Source organism: Acanthaster planci, linkage group LG13 (assembly GCF_054643075.1).
Source record: "Acanthaster planci isolate LZ-2023a linkage group LG13, COTS_SCS, whole genome shotgun sequence".
Classification (NCBI taxonomy): domain Eukaryota; kingdom Metazoa; phylum Echinodermata; class Asteroidea; order Valvatida; family Acanthasteridae; genus Acanthaster; species Acanthaster planci.
This window is the reverse complement of record NC_141789.1, coordinates 10,522,235-10,537,160: the sequence shown is the minus strand read 5'-3', so window position 1 is coordinate 10,537,160 and position 14,926 is coordinate 10,522,235. Positions and strand designations below refer to the sequence as shown.

At 41.3% G+C, this 14,926-nt stretch overlaps 1 protein-coding gene across 1 annotated transcript in view; it reads left to right on the top strand.

Moving 5' to 3' along the window:
- The window catches only part of LOC147796993 (uncharacterized), a 54,728-nt gene that overhangs the window by 21,556 nt on the left and 18,246 nt on the right, over window positions 1-14,926 (top strand). The window contains 8 exon segments of the mRNA XM_087144864.1: window positions 2,031-2,269; window positions 3,151-3,796; window positions 3,798-3,824; window positions 3,826-5,139; window positions 5,141-8,017; window positions 12,618-12,717; window positions 13,082-13,500; window positions 13,502-14,515. Of these exon segments, the coding sequence (XP_087000990.1) occupies window positions 2,031-2,269; window positions 3,151-3,796; window positions 3,798-3,824; window positions 3,826-5,139; window positions 5,141-8,017; window positions 12,618-12,717; window positions 13,082-13,500; window positions 13,502-14,515 (6,636 nt within the window).

Here is a 14,926-nt window from a genome sequence, read left to right as displayed (position 1 = left end):
CCCAAGTTATTGAGGGTCCGGTTTATAACTGCCTACTGTACATCTGTTCAGTGGGTGACAGGATTGTGTTTTCTGATTCAGTAGTTGAATTCGTGACCTGGTGGCCTTGTTTACCTGTCGCTGGAGTGGTTTGGGGAGGTAGGTTTGAACTTTGTGAGTGCTGGATGGCAGTGTTTCATGATGGGCTGGGTGCTTAATGTATGGTCCCCAGGTGGTAGTCTGGGTATAGCCTACAGTACTGCAGATGACATTAACCTGAGCATTTGGAGATAAACTTCTGATTGCTTGATAATTGATAATGTAAGTGCCGTACCTAGGCATCAACATTAGTTTGTGAGATGGTGTACTTGCAGGCTTGCTTTGGAATGCTAAAGGCTAAGAGTTGACAAAAACCTGAAACATGATGGGTTTGAATCATCTATTCCACATGTACATGTTTTCCTTTCCCAAGTATGCCCCACATCTGTTAGTTAACTTTTGTGAGTTCTGGTACTGGTATGCTGCCTTGACTTTTGTTCAGATTTTTGTTGTTATAAGTACTTTTGATAAGTCGACAGTTCACTTTGTGAGACCAGATCTGCCTTACCGCTTACGTGTTTAGTATGGCAGTTCTAAGATTTTCAAAATTTTGAAATGCAGGTATGCACAAATTTCTGCAAGTTTGGCCTATAGACAAATCACATATGAAGTATATCATTTCATGAAATGAAACATATTTGAACACTTAAGTATTTTGTTCTCACTTTGATATCACATTTTGTCCTTTAACCAGTGTATATTCACACTTTGTTCTGAGAGTTTCAAAAAATCAAAAGTTGGCTTGGGTGGGATTTGAACCCATGATTTCCTGCTTACTGATGTAGATAACCACTTGACCACCAAGTTTACTGGGATCGGGTGGCTTGAATTTATTACAGCAGCGGATATCACAGAAAAATAAAATGGTGTGAATTCGGCTCTGCGTAGGGGGGTGGGAGTTTTGCCCATGCATTCACAAGTATATTTGCATTCTATTTAAATTTATCATTGAGGTATGGGGGAGATTTTATTGCAGTTTCTACTGCAATTTTAGAGAAATACAAATACCATTCTTCTTGCTGCATAAGAACACTGTTCAAAAGTTGAGAGTAACCCCCCTAAAAACTTGGGGTAATATAATAATAATATTATTTATAGAAGTATCTTCATTAACCACTGCCACTAGTCTTTTCCACATTTACAGAAGACTTGCTATTTTCAAACAACTGTGATTTCTCTCTTGTTGTTCCATTGCAGAGATCCTGATTACATGCTGTTGTACTTTGTACTTGATCTTTTGTTATTTGATTTCCTGTTTCTCACCATGTGTTCTTTATTTTCCTTGCTATTGATATCTGTACACTTCATTTACAATATTTATAATGTTTTCTTTCTAAATTAAACCTCTCCAGGTATGCATTTGTGCTTGAAATTTGATGCCTTTGATTCAAGGTGCTTCACGCATTTAATTGGAGTATTACATGAAAATGACACTCTATTCAGATGTGGAAGTATTCCTTTTGCTGAACACAAATGATAGTCAAGATAAAACACAAAGACAAAGTCTCTTTAAAGAGTGTACATTTTGTATGCCAAATGTACTTTCTTGTGTGAAATTAAAGCATTGTGGTTTACATTTCTTTACATCTGCATCACTAACATTAAAGCCTTTCCAAAATGCTGAGCTTGTGCCATCTTCGACATTGCATTTTTCTATACTTTAAACACTTTCCTTGGAGTCGATCTTTATTACGTGTAGTGATAAAAGATCATAGAATGATCTAAGCTAGGAATAAATGATCATAATTGCATTGGGAACTGAATACGTGCATATGTACATGTGTCTTCAGCCTGGGTTGCACAGATTGTAAACACTTCTAATTAATTGCAATCAAAGAGTCTGGATACCAGACATCATGCAAAGTACTCCCAGTGTTGGACAGGACTACAACACTGCTTCAATCAAGGGACTCTGTTAATTGTTAAATCCTTTTTTTTCGTGTCAAAACTAGAGGGTATCAGACTTAGAGCGAACTGAGGCCCACCTTCGCTCCCACATCCAGGAGCTGGAGGACCAGCTGGGCCAGCTGCAGGGGGACATCCACCTAGGTCTGGCTGAGAGGAATCAGGAGAAAGAAGATCTGGAGGCAGAGATTGCATTCTTGAAAGAGACTTTTGAGGGACTGGCCAAAGAGAGAGATGACGTAGTCGAGAGACTGAGGAGTCTTGAAGGACGTCAAGAAGCCTTGCTGTGAGTTACAATGTCAAAAAGATCCTTATTTATTAGTAGCCTTTTGCTTAACCCCTTGACGACGGGAATTTCTTCCCGAAAGCTGACTCCAAGAATTCCAGCCTTGCTTGGCCATGAAGGCCACCTGCCAAATTGCAAATTCTCGGTTTGTGGCCCTGCGTGCTCTGCACGCTTTGAATTACACGGTGAAAAGGCTGATTGTTCGGTGGCATGCGGCTCTACTCGCCCTTCCACATTCCTGTTGCCTCTTTTCAAAGTGGGGACTATTGTGAAGCTGGTGATTATGATGCAAAATCGGTCTTTTCATTTCTGGGCTATGTACAAAGACCAATTACCATATATACAAGAGCCAGGGTCTGCCTTCTTTCTCCGTGTTCGCTCGAGCGTGGGCTGAGAATAATAGCTGAAAAGCGGGCCGAGGATCTCAATTTTTATGGCGGCTATAGCCGCCTCCCGGTGTGAAGGGGTTAAAGGTGACCTACAACAGGCATTTGTTCTAATTGCAGTGACTTTTGAACTGCACTGTGATGATCCATTCTCATGAAATGCCCTTAACACTGATTTTAGGTATTGAAGAATGCATGATATAACCAGTTGAAAGCATGTATGAGCCAAATTGTGAAGTAATTAAGATGTCTTCGCATGTTTATACAAGGATGTTTAAAATCTTGCTTCATTTGCTTTCTCAGTCTAGGAATTGGGATACACTGTGAAATTTAAAAAACTGATAAAAGTTTTGTAAAATCACTGTCACACTAATTGTTTACTTCCTTCATATTAAATATGTTCCTAACAGCCTGATACATTCACATTATGTAAATTTCCTTGGAAACGCACTCTTAATGTTTCCCATTATTTATTTATCTTGTACCCCATCCCAGCGAGGAAGAGGAGAAACTTCAGAAAAAGCTGAAGAAGAAAGAGCAAGCTGAGGCAAATTTCAAGAAGCACATTGAAGACCTGAGTACACAGCTGTCAGGGATACAAGAGGTGAAGCCACAACTTGACAGGGGTAGCGATACCAACGAAAGCAATAACAAGGCCACAATGGAGACCTCGCAAGATGTGAATGCCCTACAGCAGAGAGTGCAGCAGCTGGAACTTGAGAAGGAGTATCTCGAGGCTAAGTTGAGAGATGTGGAGGAGCTGGTACTCATCAGTGACTTTGCAAACGAGGAATCATTGAGGGAGAAGATCGCCGAGTTAGAACAGTCGAACAAGCTGCTGTCAAGACAACTGAAGCAGAGTCAGGCATCTGATGTAGACAGTAGAGAGGTTGTAGAGAAGGTTGCAGCTGATGCGAGAGACAGGGAGAAGGCACTCCAGAGCAGTATCCAGGAGCTGCAGCATTCAGAGCAGAGCTTGCTGGACAGGGTTTCCCAACTGGAAGAACAGGATAACACGTGGAGCACAAAAGTAGAATCTCTTCAAGACAGGATCCATGACTTGGAAGAGCTGAGACTACAACTGAAGGGAAAGCTGGATGAGGCTGAGGAGCGTATTGAGGAGCTGCAGGTGGCTGAGAAGTTTTGCCCGAGATGAGCTGAGTGCCTCCCCATGGGGCATCTTCTTTCCTAGGGGAAAGTTTGGGACTGATAGGAGAGCTTGCATCACTGGCTCAGGAAGAGTACGTCGAGGATGAAGAAGAGGATGCAGATCAAAGAGGGGCAGATCAAGAGCCAAATAAAGATGATCACATTGCAGAACTGGAGAAGTCTGAGACAGAGCTCATGGAGAAGGTACAAGCACTAGAACAAGCTAATGCGGAGCTGGGCGACCTGTGCCAAGACCTTAGGAGCCAGGCATTTGAATGTGCCGAAGAAAATGAGAGTCTCAAACAAAAAATTCAGGAACTTGAGGAATTACAAACACAGATTCCCGAAATGGTCAGGGTCCTTGAAGAAGCAGAAGAGGAAAAAATAACATTAAAAGAAATAGTAAAGCAGCTGGAGGCAGATATAGGAAATCAAGCACATGAAGGAAGTAGTAAAAGCTTACGTGTAGATTCAAATGATGTGGAGAAAAAGGAGAATACGAAAGAATTACAACATGAGCTTGGAGCTGTCAAGGAGGAAAACTTGGATGTAACAGAAAGGCCAGCTGATGAGCACAGAAAACTACATGAACTAGAAAGAGGAAACGAACAACTGGAAGAACAACTCCAGGCCAGGAATGATCAAAGCCATGTTGTAACCACTGGAAGACACGACAGTGTTGAAGAGCTTCACCGGGAACTTATGCAGAGCAAGTCTGAGAAAGCTCAACTTGAAGAACAGTTGCAGACAGAATGCAAGGAGCTGAAAAGTGTAATTGATGATCTGCAGGCTAGTAAAGAGAGTCTGCAACAGCAGCTGGACTCCACAGAATATGAACTCAGCCGTTTGGAGGAGTTGTCATCTGAGTTACATGCAGAACTAGAACACAGAATTGAAGACTTGGAGAGAGAGAAAGAAGAGCTTGAGAAGCGTCTTGGAGAAGCGTGTTCCAGTTTACCAGACTCTGAGAATTTCCAGCAGGAACAGAAACGATTTGAGGAAGAAAACCAAATGCTCATTTTGAAGCTTGCATCAGCAGAAGAGATGTGTGGCAAACTTCAAGAACAAGTCAATCTCATTGAGAAAGAGCTGCAAGGCCAAAAGTCAGAACTGAAAGTGGCTAGAAAGGATTCAATGAGGAAATCCCTTGAGTGTGATGACTCAACTCGGGAGCTTGCTGACATCAAGAAGAGACTCAAGGAATTGGAGGATGTAGAGTCACAGTTTTTCGACCAGACAGTGGTGCTAGCCAAAGTGGAAAGGGAAAATGAGAATATGAAAAAGCAAATGGAAGAAGCACAAGATAAAGCAAGCTCACTGAGTGGCCAACTAGATGAAAAAAAGTCAGGAGCTTAATGAGCTCAGAGAAACCATGAAAGAGTTGGAGGAGGCTAAGGAGACCCTTCAAGACAAATTTGATGTTGAGGCAGAACTTCTTGAGGAGTCCTCTGAAGAACTGCAGTTGGTACAAAATGAGCTCCAAACTGCCAAAGAGGAGTTACTCTTGCGGAGGGAGAAACAAGAAAAAGCAGGGGAAAGAGTCCATGAGTTAGAAAGACAGTTGAGTAGGTTAGGAGAGCTTGAAACTGAAAACCAAAAACTACAATCTGCTTCCAGTGCTTTAACAGTGGTCGGTGTAGGTGGACATCCAGATAGCAAAGAATCCCTGAAGCAGAGGGTTACAGACCTGACAGAACGGGAAAGAGAACTCCAACAGAAAATAACTGAAATGGAGGAAAGACAACTTGCTTATGAGGAGACTGTCGCTCAGGCAGACCTTGTTGTGTCTGAAACACACCAAAAACTTAGTGAACAAAATGAGCTACTAGAAACAAAAGAACAAGAGCTACAGGACGTGAGGAGTCAACTGGAATATAACAAGAATGAAACTTCCCACAAGTTGCAGTTACTGGAAGATACTTCCCATGAACTGGATAGGAAGAATCAGCAACTGGAAATTGGAGAGGAAAAACTGAAAGGCCTGATGAATTCTTTGAAGGTGTATGAGGAAAAATGTCAGCTGCAGGAGGAAAAACTCCACGAGTTGGAGAAAGAGGAAATGAAGTTGATAGCTAAATTAGAATCATTGCAGAAATCAGATCAGTCAGTTGGAAAGGACACACAAAAATCAGGTATTGAGGCGACCACTGTTGGAACACAAGAAGTGGCAAGTGCACCCAAGAGTTCCATGGACCCTATCCTGCTGGTAGAAAAGATCCGAGCTATGACAGAAAATGAAAAAGCCCTTCAAGAAAGCATTGAGGAGTTCCAGGATAGACAGGCTGCTTTTGAGGAAACCCTGGCCCAAGCAGACATTATTTTGACAGAGACAAACGAGAAGTTGCAAGAAAAAACTGAACTTTATGAAATCCAAGAAAGTGCACTGTTTGAACTAAGGGAGAATGTAGCCCGTCTTAAGGAAGAAAATGTGACATTAGAGGCAAATGTTTCAGCTGCTGTAGATCTGGAAACAAAGTCCCAGCAGCTGGAAGAGACCTTTCAAGAGCTGAAAGTAAAGAATGACAAGATCAGGAAGCTGACAGGGGACCTTGAAATGCTAACCCAAGATCTGGAGTCATCTCAAAACAGCTGCAAAGATCTGGAAAACAGACTCCAAGAAATTGAGCAATCTGAAAATGAAAGAAAAACTTCAGCTCTGGAACAGCAATCTGTTGCATCCCTGCAAAAGAGGATCGTAGACATGACAGCCCACGAGGAAGCTTTGCAACAGAGGATCAGTGAACTAGAGGAAAGGCAGGCTGCCTTTGAGGAGACTCTGGCCCAAGCTGATGTCATAATGACAGAGAGGGAGTCTGGACTCCGGGAACAAATCAGCGAGCTTCAGAGCTCTCACTCAGACTTACGGGAGAAACTCAGGCGAGTGAGTGAAGCTGAGAAGCAGGGTCTCACAAGTTTAAGCTCAGATGAGGACGATGACAAAAACACACAGTATTTATCAGCATTTTCACCAGATGCTAAGACAGATGATTTGGAAATTCAGAGAAAAGTATCTCGCTTGGAAGGAGATATTGAGAGGCTCAAATACTCAGAACGAGAGCTACAACAAGTTGTCAAGAATTACAAAACTATGGAAGAGTCTCTGAAATCAGTCAATGGTGACTTGCAAGAGCAACTAAATCTTGCAAGAGACAAGATCAAGCAATTAGAGAATGTTCTTAAAGTACAGGGTCCAGATAATGATCTGCAGGCTCAGCTGGAGGAGTTGAAAGCAGGAGTGGTAATGCATGAGGAAACTAATCAGCGGCTGAAAGAGGAAATCAAGATCTTGAAGGAAACCATATCTGATTTGCAGGACCAGTTACTCCAGTCACCCTATCAGCAAATATCTGAAGATGGCTTTCTCAAATCAGGAGCCTCGGTGGATGAGGATGAGCTTGTAAGGCCTCAGATTGTTATCGCAGAGGAAGCACAAGTGCCAACAGAGGCAGGCTTGACACAGCTCTCCCCTCAAGCCACTCTGGATCCCAAAGACACCATTAAAAGACTTGAGCAGGAAATTTATGAGGCAAAGGACCAGCTTAAAGAGGCAAAGGCTGCTGAAGATTCTTTAAAGGCTACTGTAGCTGACAGAGAAGTGGCTTTTGAAAGACTGGAAAAGGCTAACAAAAGTCTTCAGGATGACATTGACATCACTACTTCACGGATAGAGGAGCTTGAGCAACAACTAAATCAGATTTCCCATAGCAACAATGATTCTATTCCTGTAGGATCTGAAGTTCAGTCAGAGCAGCATGTTCAAGAGCTTGAAGAGAAAATCAAAGACTTGAGGAAGAAACTCAAAGCTTCTGAGATGGAAAACTCAGAGCTACAATGTGGCTTTGAGCTCAGTGCACAAAACAGAGTGAAGGCGAGCAAAGAACCGGAACACTCTGAACAGCTCAAAGTGCAGGAACTTGAAAAGTCAATAGAGTGGTTCAAACAGGAAATGGCCAGTGCAAATTCTGAGAGGGTCAAGACGACAAATCGCTTGACTGAGATTGTCCAGTACAACCGAGAGATCAAGAAGGACTTGAGGGAGCTGGAGGAAGCCGAGAAAATTTTGAAGATGGACAATGGTCGCCTGAAGCGGGAGAAGGATGTTCTGAACAAGAAGTTGTCGACTATGGGTATCTCTGGGGAAGACTTGCTGAAAGAAATGATAAGTCAAGAAAAAGAAGATGATAAGAAGCAAGACAGAAAGCCCAAAGTGAAGGTAAGTATTTAGGTTATGTTACTTCTTTTCTGTTTTTGTTTTACATTGATATGAAATCTTTATGTTGAAACAAGGCTAACAAAAGAGTTTGTGAACATTATTACCAAATACATTCATAGGTACCGGTATTAGTTCATACGCAATGTTGCCAACATTAATGGGCTTGATTTGTATCCAGAGTAACTGCGGTAACATTTATAACTTCGTCCATTACAGGAGCAAAAAGGATGTTTCCCTAAATATTCTCTCACGTAAAAAAGAAAGGGGCTTCTTTTTAAGAATTTCAGCTAAACACCACACCTCATTCTGGCAAGGATGCCCCTATTTGAAGTCATCAGTGTGTCCCCAACTAGGCCTCATTCTATTAGTTATAACTAATATGTAGCTGTAGTTGTTTAGTATGTTGTCTACACACCCTGAGGATTTATATTCACAGGAAAGATCATTTCGGTATTTGATGCGCATTTGGATTAAAATTGATTAAGATGAGGAATTTGACTTCCTCTGTGCCCCTTCTCCCCTGGTAACTGTAAAAGCAGCCCCACACATATCATCTCCGACAGACCTTCACAAAGGAAGATTCAGTGTTCCACTTGTACATGTCTAGATTCCCAAAAATTTAAATTAACATGTAGCCAAAAGGTAACGACATGGAATTGAATATTAAAAAGGGCCTTTCTTTTTACAAAGGCCACTTTGTATTTCAGTTTGTCTGTAATAATTTCATATAATCATGGAACTCTTACACTGCTATTATGCCAGTTCTGCCCCTCCAGTTTGGAGCATACATGTAGGCACACAACCTGCCTCAAAATGGAAGAGCCCAGACATACAATTACCATGACAATAGGTGATAGCCCACCTGTGTGCTTGCCTGTTGCCTGAGTAATGCAGCCTGTTCATAATGAGCAACAATTAATTGACATTCTTTCAGGATGTGCAGCAGCTGGTTTTCCTCAGGAAAAGAAGTGTTTGTTTCTCAATTTTAATAAGTACATGTACTTGCAAATTCTTTTTTTAAACCTCAAATTACATGTACATATTTATAGTAATGTCAGTTTTTTGTTTCTTTCATCTAATCATCATTTCTGAGATTCAGTAATAGAGTTACAGACTTAGATTGACATATCAAGAAGGATTTTTTTAATGAACAAAATCGAACCTGTAGCATTTTTATTGTAAACATGATAATTATGGCAACCACAGTTATAAATCACGATTGTGGTGGTACATAGTCATCATGCTCTTTCCGCTATTGCCAAACTTGATACACAGCTCATTATGTTTGATTCACAACATGGTGTACAGAACATGCAGAAAGACTATTTTTGCAGTAGCATTGTGAGAAATGGTTGACAAGTCCTATTCACAGGCTGCGTGCAGAGAACTTGAATTACAGATGTACATGCATCCCCAGTGTTTGTCAGGGAAGAATATTCATTGGTGTATTTGAAGTAACAGCTTCAAATAATTCTTTCTTTTTTTCTGTTGTGTGGAATGTCCCACTCTATCAGAACTTTCTTCAAGTTGTCTACTGACATAGGCTCCTCAAAGTATATCACGGCAAGGTGGCCATGCTTTTGTCAACTGTAAAAGTTAAAAATGGCCTGTCCATAACAACATCTCAGCATTGCACTGTATCGTGAATTGCCCCTATTTGAAGCACATGCATGTACATGTACATGTATATGCATATGTCTGGTAATCTCTCAGTCATACAACACCTGCACCCGCAGAGCGTGGTTGCCTGGCTAGTCAGTAGAAAATTATTGTCATTTCTCCTGTACCCTTTTATGAAAACTCCACCCTTACTTTGAAAGATGAAAATGCTTTGAAACGTGCATAGTTCACAAACAACAAAATGAGAGTAAAGTCACATCCCCCTCTTTCTTGTTTTAGGGTTCAAAGTCATATTGAAGTAGAGGTCAATTTTGCAATTTTGGGTTTTGTAATATTTGGAAAGAGTAACCCGTCTCCTATTTAATTCCAAATATTTTGCAGAATCACACATTTAAAAATGTCATTTTCTCAGCAATTTTGACTGTAGCATTATTTGTGGCTGGTCTAAAATAAACATGTAACTTGAAACAATGTCTGGAACAAAGACGCAAAGCTGCCAGAATAATGTCACATAGTCACCTCATAGTTTTACTTTAAGTGTTCCATGTATGTACCACTGGAAAGCTCTTTTTATGCTGAATTCAAAAGTACCAATATCTCAATTTTTGAAACTTCTGACTCTCAGCCCATTTCGTGGTGATAGGTCTAAAATGTGAGAAACAAGTCTTCTTGCTGTGTGGCCTCGCTCTGTATGTATGTAATACATCTCCGTTGGTTGAGTCCTTGCAAAGCAATAGTTTTATTGAAAAGGGCATGTATGCTTGTTTTGCCCGCTTGTGAAGTGCTGTTTGGTTTTGGAAATGATTTATGGTCTACCGTACATGCATTTTGTAATGGATACGGGTTCTGGTATGTTGATGGATAATTTAATAAAATTTTTATTCATAAATTTATTCTTATGCATTCCTTAATAGTAATAGTTCTATTCCATAGTCGGTTGGTCAGAGCCATGCAAACTGTACATCATATTACATGTATTTGTATCTGGTCCATTAGAAATGAAGTACAAAGCTTTTTGTTTCCATGTGGCTTTAATTCTGAGCTCGAGTCTCTCCTTTTTGTCCTCGTCTTAGAAGATACATGTATCATGAGGTATGTCATATATGTGTTACTTGCATCATTTTGTAGAAAGTGCTAAATCACACTACCACATCATTTGCCAGAGTAGGCGTATTTGTTACAAAAAACCCGGGATTTTGTTGCTTCTTAATGGCTCCCTAGAAAAGCCTTCTTATGGGATGCCCTTTATGACTTTATTCGTACAAAAATTCAAACGGAAATTTTTATAGATATAAAAATATAGATATGAAACTAACATGTAGTGGACGAAAGTGAAATGAATCTAAAACGAAACAAATATGATGAAAGAAAGATGTATCAGACGAAACTAATACGTAAAGTACGGAACCATGGATGAAAGTACATTTAAAGGACAAAGGTGATTTACATAGGATGAAAACTAATAAATATACGACAAAACTTGTTTATAAACGATAAAACTAATAAATATAGAAGGAAAATAATATATAGGATGAAACTAATATATATAGGGTAAAAGCAATAAATATAGAATGAAACTAAAAAATATAAAACAAAACTAAAAAATAGGACAAAGTGCTGCCACCTGAGCACCAGACCAGATGTGATATAGAGCAAATGTAAAATATATTGAATGAAACCTAAAATACCGGGAACGAAAACCTAAAATACATAAGGCGAAGTGCCATCTACCGACCGGTTCGCAGACGTCGCTCCTAACCATGATGCAGAGTTTTTCCAATTGTTCTGAAGTGATGCAGAGCTTTCTCGGGTGTTCTGAAGTGTTAGGACCGTATGGAACAATTGCGAAAGCCCCCGCAGCATGGTTAGGCCACACACTGCAACATTGCTGGTTGCCATGCCTGATCATGCTGATTATGATTGACCACATTGTTGACCGTTGGCCTCTGGTCAGTGGCACTGCTGCCAATGTCAGGCCGTTACACGAGTAGCACTAGCACTAGCAGCAGTAGGCCTAGGCCCATTGCCAGTGGGTGTAACATTAGTAGCTACTAATTCATAGAAAGCAGGGTTTTGAAGGAGGTTATCAAGTACTTCTCGTACATGAACATTCACATTTTCTGACTCTTGAGCCATGGTTCAGGATTACAGCTCCACTCATTTCTATAAATCTCTAGGACAAGTAGAGTGTGGTGTTGTGACGTGCACTGTATGATCAAGAGTGTTAGGTGAAAGAGTCCAGAATAGTTATGGACAATGCAAATTTTCCCTTAAAATGTTACAACAGCCTCAGAAAGCAGTGTCCCAAAAAGTGAAATTTAGCCAGGGGAATTCCAAAGCATTTATTTAGAAAACAGTTCTTTTTCCAAGGCAAGTCTTGTAGATTTGTGCACAGGGCATCAAGTGTTGTCTGTGTAACTCTTTCCATGTCATGTCGGGCATTTTACATTTTCGTTCTATATATTTTACATTTTGCTCTTTATCATAACCATTCTGGCATCGAAGTGGTGGCACTTTGTCCTATTTTTTAATTTAGTCCTATATTTTGTAGTTTCGTTCTGTATTTATTATACTTTCTTCCCATATTAGTTTCGTCCTATATGGGTATGTATTAGTTTCATCCTATGTATTTTTTTCCTTCTATATTTATTAGTTTCATCATGTATATATGAGCTGGGTCGTAAACTTGTTAGTGTCGTCTATATAAATCATCTTTGTCCTGTATATTTATTGATTTCGAACTTTACGTATTAGATTCGTCCTATGTATATTTCTTTCAACTTTTATATGTTTGTTTTATTTTATATTTAATTCACTTTCGTTCTATATATATTAGTTTCGTATACTGTATTCGTTTGATATGTTTTTCACGAATAAAGTCATCAAGGGCACCCCACACCTTCTCCAACCCAGTGCTTTCAATATTGCCTCGAATTTCACAACTGCATAATGTTCATCTTCATCTGTATCTTTATACCAGTTTGGCAACGAGCAATCATCAAGTATTATTAATAAGGGCAGTCAGACCGGTGTCCTGACCTACATCCCCAATGAATGTCTCCTGGCAACAGTCTTAATTGGTAATGCATGAGTTACTCCTTCTCTGCATTTTTCCATAGAAATATTTTCCGTTTATAAAACTGTCTGGAAGAATATGGATTGACTCACTTAAAACCCTTGTTAAAGTTTGTTTAGCAACGTTGAAATCAGTATGTTTTTATTCAATTTTTCGGGAGGGATTGTAAATTTCCTACTTGCTGTTGTAGAAATTTGAAGGTTCAAAATTATCTGCTGAGAAGAGGATTTCCAGAATCTATAATAAACTGTCATAAATTCTTCATCAATATGTTATGTTGATTATAAATTTTGTTAAGCCACTCAGGGTTTTTGGAGAGTTTCTTTGGACTGTGTTTTAATATTAGTGAATATTTGCTCACAAAACAGAGGAGTTTGAGATGACACTAAAGGAGTTCTTAGAGGCCCTGCCACAAGGCTGCAGCCCCACTGACCCTGTTCTCCTGAGGGAGGGCAAGAACTTCTTTGTTGAGTTCAACAAGCTCTTCATCGGCAAATGCAGGAAACCGAGAGCACGGCTGCTGCGGGGTCTCTCTAGGAAGCTCCCGGAAGTCAAACCACACCCACAGGGGGTCAAGCGGAAACCAATTTACCCTTCCCTCCTGGGAGAGGAATGTTCCAAGACGGAGGCAGGGAGTGGGGCCCAAAGCAACCTGAGGCCCTTAGAGGCTGCCAGCCCGACTACCAAGAGACGTATGCTTGATGAGTTTGTGGCTGCCCTGAGAGACTTACCCTGGAAGGCGCCACCCGATGTTGACTGGAATAATGCCAACATCTGGTACCCCGGACGATGAGAGAGATGTAGATGAAGATTCCATCGATGCCGCTGAGGGCAGACAGTTGGAGGCAGTGGATATAAAATGTGAGAAGCAGCTCTCTGTCGAGTCAGAGATGTCTCCACCAGCCCCTCCAGAATCACTTCCACCTGACATGCCGGCAGCCCACAAGCGCACCAGTTCCATGAGCTCAGACAGCCTGGCTGGAGACCCCCCACCCCTGCTGGGAGACTCCCCTCCACGCTGTGTGATCAGAAATGACTCCTTGGAAGTAGAAGATAAAGATGATGATAAGGATGGCTTTAATGGGCCGCCACCTCCACTACCTGCATCGTCTCCCCCATGGAAACCAGATTCAAGCTCGCCGAGTTCTGGCCAGCAGAGAAGTTTCATCAGTGGCTTCAGAAGGGAATCTTCAGAGAATCACAGTGAGACTGACAGTCTTGACCTCCCACCTCCACTTCCGAAATCGTCTCCTCCTGGCAAGCCAAATGCGGACTCACTTCAAAGTAACCATGACAAGTGGAGGAGCTCTTTACCATCTTACAGTAATGGGCCTGACAGTCCTCATCCCGTGACCCGCAAGAGCCAGAATCACACTGTCAGCACTGATTTAGACAGTGATGCCTCATCCACTGACACTCTGATGGAACCCGAAGCCTACCAACAAGACCTTGCCAAAGGCTGTGACTCCAGTCCGAAAAGGGATCACAGGGATGAGCCTCTCAGAGCAACTGCCCCCCACCGCCCAGCATCCTTTGACAGTGGTCTGGACACGGTCTCCTCCATCACGGAACAAGAGGTGGAAGCTATCACAGCAGCGTCAGTGTTTGTGGGACCAGACCACTCCCTGAGGCTGCCCCGAGCCCCAGTGGCTAGTGAGGGAGTAGGAAACTCCCTGGCGAAGCCGGCAACTCCGATGTGGCTGAAGCAGATGATGGATTGGCAGACGGCAGAGAAGGAGAAGGAAGAGACTGACTTGGGACGACTCAAGACGAGCATTGACACAATGGAAAAACAGCTCCAGGTAAAGACTCTGTTTTGTTCATAATTATCAAAAAGTGTGAGAAAAAGGGAGAGCCAACACCCAGTGCTAAATCTGCAAAACGACAATTTTTTTATGATACGGGCGGTAATCATGGTGTCATTCAGTAAACAAATACATTGTATGTACATGTAGTTGGTCTTGTACAAAATTAAGCCTGCTATAGCTCAAAAAGTATGACGCATGGTTGCTAACCAAACTCCTACTTGCTGCAGTGGTGGAAATGTTAGGTTCACAAGCTACTTTTATGTCATTTGATCAGACCCTATGGACATGGCTTAGCTGTTACCCTTGAAAATTTGTTCATGATGTACATGTACGTGTATGTGAAGATCTGCACATAGACAGTGCAATGTTTTTAACCAGTGTCAAACAGAATGCAGTGCAAGAGCC